This window comes from Myzus persicae, unplaced genomic scaffold (assembly GCF_001856785.1).
Source record: "Myzus persicae strain clone G006 unplaced genomic scaffold, MPER_G0061.0, whole genome shotgun sequence".
Lineage (NCBI taxonomy): Eukaryota > Metazoa > Arthropoda > Insecta > Hemiptera > Aphididae > Myzus > Myzus persicae.
The window spans coordinates 582,826-590,131 of NW_019100680.1; the positions used below are offsets into that span (position 1 = coordinate 582,826).

A 7,306-nucleotide genomic window follows, 5' to 3' on the forward strand; every position below is an offset into this window, starting at 1 on the left:
GGCCCGGTCAAAGACGAAATAACTGGGGAGTGGAGACGAAGAAAGAACATAGAGCTGGAAATACTGTATGGTAGCGCGGACATATTAGAGGTCATCAGAAGCAGAAGACTACGGTGGGCTGGCCACGCTTGGAGGAGCCAAAATCCACTTTTACATTCAGTGATTGAACAAAACCCTGTAGGTAAAAGGCCTCTGGGAAGACCAAGAATGCGATGGGAAGATGTTGTAAAGAAGGACGTTGAGCAGTTGGGAGGTTGTTCCAATTGGAGAAATCTAGCATTGGATAGAGAAGGATGGAAGCTTGGTTGTGAGACGGGATGGTTTTAAAGGCCCAATAAACCCCCCCAAAAAAAACTCTAGTTACTAGATAACTTATTTGGCAGCAAAGAAAATACTAATGGTATATAGTGACCGTTTTTTAAGCCATGTATCGTGAATAGCTGATAAAAATATTTGGAACAAAATTCTAAAGTTCCTGTTCACGCTCACAAGCTGTTAGCTATGATCAGCTGTAGATATCATTATTATTCGGCTGTTATTATGTAAATTTATTTAAGTATTTTTGGTAACTATATTTATTATCTATGGAGCAGTCATTGTATCAATGCCACCAAATTTACAATGATTTCTTGTTCTTATATAATTGTGTGCACGGCACTGAATATCGTTTCTAAGTTCATATTATCATTTTGTATTCGGTATGGTCTGTTGTACCATTTTTCTCCTCTTTCTTTTTCTTTCGGTGCTCTCGAAGCAACAAGTTGTGTTCTTCTTATTGGTCAGGCTAGTGATGTTATTCGGTCAATTCACACCACAGGTGAAAATTACTTACAAGCATACAATACATTAATGAACCGGTATGACAATAAAAGTGTAATCATTCAATCTCACAGCAGATCACTACTCGACACACCTAAAGTCCTCATAGCATCGGCAACAAATCTAGAAAGGTTACAACATCACGTCATGTCCAATGTTAATGCGCTCAGAGCATTAGGACAACCCATAGGGTCTTGGGACGCATGGTTGGTCACACTTATTTGCAGTCGCTTAGATAGTGCCACAGTGGGGGAGTGGCAACTCCAATATAATAAAAAAGAACTACCATCATTTTGTGAAGTTGAGGCATTTTTACTTAATCGCATTGCAGCATATCAGGCAAGAGAGATGAATGTTGCATCTACCATAGAAAAGAAAACTGTTGTAAAAGCGCATTATCATAATTTGCAGGAAAAAAGGTCTTCCTCGTAGGACCAGCTCAAAAATCAAGTTTTACGATTAAATGGGCTTTGTGCAATGAAAGCCAAAGATTGTACCTGTGTAAACAATTTGATAAGTTATCGGTTTATGAACGCCGTGATGTTGTTATGAAAAATCATTTATGTTTCAAATGTCTAAATGGAAACCATAAAGCAAGGTTTTGTAAATTTTCAAATTGTTCAAAGTGCGGAAAAAGACACAACATTAAATTGCATTTAGAAGAGAGTGATGGATCCACCACGTCTGACCAAGACAATGTAGCCGGTACAACTGAGCAGCCACTGTGTGATGGTGAAGGGTTAGCTCAAGCAATGCACGAGTTTGGTGATTCAGTGATGTTGGCCACTGCTATTGTACTCATTAATGATGTATCAGGTACACCCAAGCGTTGCAGAGCATTACTGGATTCCGGGTCACAGATCAATTTCATCACCGACGCTTGTGCTCAATCTCTTAAACTGCCCAGAACTAACTGTCATCTACCAATTGTTGGAATTAATTTAAAGCGTTCAATGGCTCATAAATTGAAACCGGTTGTGATGTCTTCGCGGTTTGAAAATTTTAGCACTCAAATAGATTTACATGTACTTCCGTCTATTTCAAATACATTACCGGCACGGCCCTTGAAACTTGATCATTTTAAAATACCAGGAGATATACAGCTATTACTTGGTGCAGAGGTGTTTTATACTCTTTTGAGCGGTGAAAAAATTGAAATTGATAATAATTTAATGTTTCATAACACTGTGCTCGGGTGGGTTCTGACTGGCAAGGTGTCTAATAGTCAATTTCATCATATCAAAACATGTATGCATGCCTGCTTCAGTGAAAGAAGAGTTGAACCAGCATTATCTTTATTTATCACTAAATCAAATAGCCGACGGGCTGATGACCAGAAGGTGGAAAAACATTTCACTGACACTCATTACAGGGATGATTCTGGCAGATTTGTTGTGCGGCTTCCAATAAATGGTGATATTGGCATATTTGGTGATTCGAGTTATATGGCTCAACGTCGGTTTCTCAACCTCTAGAGGCGACTGTCCAGAGACAAAGGGCTTGGTATTGCATACCATAAATTCATGTCTGAATATCTAATTATGAATCATATGGAATTAGTAACGGCTCCAAATCCTAATAAATGTGCCTATTATTTTCCACATCATGCGGTAATGAAAGAATCTAGTATCACAACCAAATTAAGAGTTGTTTTTGACGGATCCGCTCCATCCAGTTCTGGATTATCTCTTAATGATATTTTATTTCGAGGTCCCAAGGTTCAGCCAGATTTGCTAGACATTCTATTGGGGTTCAGAATGCATTCTATAGTCATAACAGCTGACATAGCTAAGATGTATAGGCAAGTTCTTATACACCCTGATGATCGAGCGCTGCAAAGAATATGGTACAGAGAAACACCGGAACAGTCGTTAAAAGAATTTTAATTACGCACAGTCACTTACGGTACAAAGGCCGCATCTTTTCTTTCTACACGGTGTCTATTGCAACTGGCTAATGAAGTTGAAGATCCAAGTCTCAAACGTGTCATATCTAGCGATTTTTACGTTGATGATTTACTAACCGGTTGTAGCTCTGAAGATGCATGTTACTCACTTTATAAGAATGTCAATAAAGTCCTAGAAGCAGCTGGATTTCCGCTGCGGAAGTGGTGTTCCAACTCTAGCTCATTAATGTCTCGCATTCCCAAGGATACGGATAATGCAACATATCGGTTGTCCTTAACACATCAAGACACGGCCAATACACTCGGATTATCTTGGCAGCCCAGCACAGATACTTTTCATTTTTCCCTTGGTACTTGGAACCCGCCAGCACACATGACAAAACGCTCTCTTTTGTCCGATATCAATCGTATCTTTGATCCCATTGGACTCATTACTCCTATATTAATTAAAGGAAAGATCTTCTTGCAGCAATTATGGTTACTAAAATTGAGCTGGGATTCAATACTACCAGCAGACCTACAAGCACGTTGGATCAATTTTTATTCTAGTCTTGAGTCATTGGATAAGTTGTCAATTTCTCGGAAGGTCACAATCGATGGCGAATCTACTATTACCTAACATGGCTTTTGTGATGCTTCACAAGCAGCGTATGGCGCTTGTGTCTATATTCGAAACCAATCCCCTGATGGTTCTACCACTGTAAATTTATTGATGTCGAAATCCAGGGTGGCTCCCATGCGCACAACTACCATTCCACGACTTTAGCTGTGTGGTGCCCTTCTTTTATCAGAGCTCATCGTTGAAGTTCAAGAAGAACTGTCAACCATAAATGTTAAGTTTGGTTCGTCGGACATAGTATTGTGGACTGATTCCTCAGTGGTACTTGGATGGATTCAATCAGTGGTCCAACTGAAGTCGTTTGTAGCCAACCGGATAACACAAATTTTGGAGAATACCGAAGCTAAAATGTGGCGCCATGTTCCTACTTCTAGTAATCCAGCGGATTTGATAACTAGAGGAACCAACGCAGACACATTAGCTCTTCCCAATCACATCTGGTGGTATGGGCCAAGTTGGATAGCTAATACAGAGGCTTCATGGCCGGCTGAAATACATCCTAAAGAAGACCTTCCAGAGGTACGTCCCATTAAGTTAGCTCTTTTGACCACACATGGTGATGCAAATTGGATCATTGACCGTTGTTCCAACTGGCGGAAGTTAATGCACGTAACTGGATATGTGTTACGATTTGTATATAACTGTAAAATACCTAAGCTTAAAAAAGATGATCGTCGGTTTGGCTCTTTAAGTGTTGCTGAACTTGATGCAAGCCAGTTGTTTTGGTTACTTCGGTCTCAGATAGAAGATTTTAACTCTGAAATGAGCTCACTGATACGTGGAAATGATGTTGATCGTCGAAGTTGTTTAAAATCTCTGAATCCGTTTCTTGATGTTGATAAGGTAATACGAGTGGGAGGCAAATTGGCTTATGCTCCAATACCTGAAAATCAAAAGTGTCCAATTGTTCTGTCTTCAAAGAATCCAATTGTCAAAATGTTATTTCAATATGGACATATTCGATTGCTTCACATCGGTCCTCAAGGACTCTTGGCTCACATCCATAGGACATATTGGCCTATCAGAGGCAGAAGCTTAGCTCGTCAAACTGTCCATAAATGCACAATCTGTTTTCGATCCAAACCACTAATGCTCCAACCTGTCATGGCTCCCTTGCCTTCAGTTCGTGTTACTAGATGTCGGGCATTCGAAAAGGCTGGTGTTGATCTGTGCGGTCCTATCAATATTCGTAGCGGTTTGAGAAAGGTCACGCCATTGAAGCATTACATTGCAGTTTTTGTATGTATGGTTACGCGTGCAATTCATTTGGAGCTTGTTCGAGATTTATCTTCGGATGCGTTTATTTCTGTATTATTCCTGTTTATTGCCCGCCGAGGTTAATGCGTAAAATTATATAGTGACAATGGCACTAACTTCATAGGCGCTAAAAAGATACTCTCATCGTGGGCATCTGATATGTCTAAAGAAAGTAAATTCAATGATCAACTGTCATAATTGGGCATTGAATGGCAATTTATTCCTCCGTCAGCCCCGCATTTTGGCGGACTATGGGAGTCTGCGGTAAAATCGGCAAAGCAGCATCTTGTTAAATCTAGTAACGGTGCTCTTTTAACTTATGAGGAAACTAGTACATTGTTGTGTAGAATTGAAGCGGTCCTCAATTCTAGGCCTCTCACTGCAATCTCATCTGATCCATCTGACTTTAACGTTTTGACACCAGGGCATTTCCTGATTGGAGGTCCATTGACTTAACCACCTGAACCCAATGTGTTGGATATTCCTGAAAATCGGCTACGTAAATTTCAATTAATACAAGCTCGGTTACAACATTTTTGGAAAAGAAGGTCTTCAGAATATCTAAACACAGTTACAACGCTGAGATCGTTGGATTTCCAATAAGTCTGCAAATATATCAGTCGGTGATTTAGCAATATTGCCGCTACACTCTTAGCACACCCTCATCTGGGCGCACGTCTTGGACTTTTTACCGACGCATCTAGTCAATCTATCGGTGTATGTCTGCAGCAACTAGTCAATGACAACGGCAACCAATAGCTTTTTTTCGAAGAAGATGTCGGTAAAACAAGGTTCGTGGCCCGTTTATTACCGTGAATTGCTCGCCATCTATGAATCGGTGAAGTATTTCAGGCATATAGTCGAAGCAAACCATGTACCATTTACACCGATCATAAGCCACTCATATATGCTTTCACTCAACGTAAAGAAAAGATCCCTCCTACGCAACTCCACCAATTGACATTCATCTCCAAATTCACTGACATTCAACACGTAAAAGGTGAACAAAACATCGTCGCTGATACATGTCACGCATTGAAGCTATGTCTCTCCCGCTAGACTACCAAGCTCTTGCTGTATCTCAGGACACGGATGATGAACTGAAACACTTTATTGACAAAAGTTCATCTCTTCATTTAGAAAAGGTACTAGTGCCCGGATCTTCGGATTAAATTTATTGCGACACGTCAACGGGACGCCCACGACCACTTTTGCCTCAACGATTCTGGCGTCACGCATTTGATCAGTTACTCAACCTTAGTCACCCCGGTGCACGCGCAACAGCTCGCTTAGTTTCAGAACGATTCGTGTGGCCAGCAATGAAAAGGGATTGCTGCTCTGGGGCACGTGCCTGCGTCCCCTGCCAGCGATCGAAAATAAGCCAACACGTCTCAGCGCCACTGGGAAACTTTGAAACACCTTCACGCCGATTCAAACATGTTCATGTCGATATCATAGGACCACTACCGCCATTTCAGTCCTTTAGGTACCGCCTGACGGTAATCGACAGTTGGTTGGAGGTGTACCCACTCGAACAGATAACGGCAGATGATGTCACGAAGGGTTTCCTATATTACTGGATTTCACACTTCGGGGTACCTTAGTACGTTACAACTGAAAGTGGTACTCAGTTTGTTTCAGCCACTTTGAAAAATTTAGCAAAACGTTTTGGTTTTACACTCCACCCCACTACCAATTGGCATCCTGCTGCGAACGGATTCATCGAACGAATGCATAGGCAACTAAAGGCAGCCATCATGACCCATGCAAAGGATTCGTGGACAGAGTCACTGCCCATCGAGCTTCTCGGAATGCGTTCTTCACTTAAGAAAGACTTAAAGGCCACGTCTGCAGAACTAGTTTATGGTGAGCCCCTTAATCATCCTGGCGATTACTTTGCAGATAATCAAGAAAATAGCAGTATGAACGACCCTACTAGCTTACTCGACTGTCTTCGTATTTTAATGAATAAAATTGGTCCAGTACCTGCATCTCGCCACTCAAATTCACGATCATTTGTTTTTGTGGACTTAAAGGACTGAGCACACGTATTTCTCAGAGAGGGTGTCTGAGCAGCACTTCAACCACCATATCAAGGCCCCTCCAAAGTACTTGCTCGTAATGACAAGACTTTCACAGTTACATTAAACTATACATGGAAATTCACCTAAATTTTGTTCGTTTTTCATTGCAAAGTGTTTACATGAATGTGGTTCTAGATTTGTTTATATTCAACATATTCCATATACTTTTTGTCCATAAGAAAGCTTTATACGTACTCAAAAAGTGGTGTAAAGAAGAAAATTCTAAATTGATTTGGCAAAGAGTTATACAGTCTACTATAAATGGAAATTCACCTTAATTTTGTCGGTTTTTCAATGCAAAGTGTTCATATGAATGTAGATCTAAACTCGTCTCTATTTAACATATTGCATATTACTTTTGTCCAAGAGAAAACTTTAAATGTACTCTAAAGAATGTTATAAAGGAGAAAATTCTATATTAAATTGGCAAAAAGTTACAGTCCACTATACATGCAAATTCACATAAATTTTGTTGTTTTGGAGTTAGCTACCAAAAGGAAGACGAGTAGAGTTTTGGGAACTTAACTGCACATTAAAAACAGAGAATAAAAAATATCGAAAATGGGACAATTAGAGTGAGATAATTATTTTAGTAGAAATTTGCCTGCAATCCAGTGACAC

The 7,306-nt window shown here is 40.3% G+C and overlaps 3 protein-coding genes and 1 pseudogene across 3 annotated transcripts; all 4 read left to right on the top strand.

The window, feature by feature from the left end:
* The first annotated feature begins 2,360 nt into the window (after positions 1–2,360).
* On the top strand, positions 2,361–3,344 carry LOC111040844. The gene is made up of 2 exons (XM_022324906.1): positions 2,361–2,624; positions 2,733–3,344. Exons 1-2 carry the CDS (start codon positions 2,361–2,363, stop codon positions 3,342–3,344), a joined length of 876 nt encoding a protein of 291 aa, XP_022180598.1.
* Position 3,345: 1 nt separating this feature from the next.
* LOC111040855 lies at positions 3,346–4,685 on the top strand. The gene is made up of 2 exons (XM_022324919.1): positions 3,346–3,373; positions 3,517–4,685. Exons 1-2 carry the CDS (start codon positions 3,346–3,348, stop codon positions 4,683–4,685), a joined length of 1,197 nt encoding a protein of 398 aa, XP_022180611.1.
* Positions 4,686–4,799: 114 nt separating this feature from the next.
* LOC111040863 lies at positions 4,800–5,204 on the top strand (annotated as a pseudogene).
* Positions 5,205–5,626: 422 nt separating this feature from the next.
* On the top strand, positions 5,627–6,643 carry LOC111040872. The gene is made up of 2 exons (XM_022324938.1): positions 5,627–5,746; positions 6,206–6,643. The coding sequence occupies exons 1-2, from the start codon at positions 5,627–5,629 to the stop codon at positions 6,641–6,643; spliced, it is 558 nt and encodes a 185-aa protein (XP_022180630.1).
* Positions 6,644–7,306: the final 663 nt, after the last annotated feature.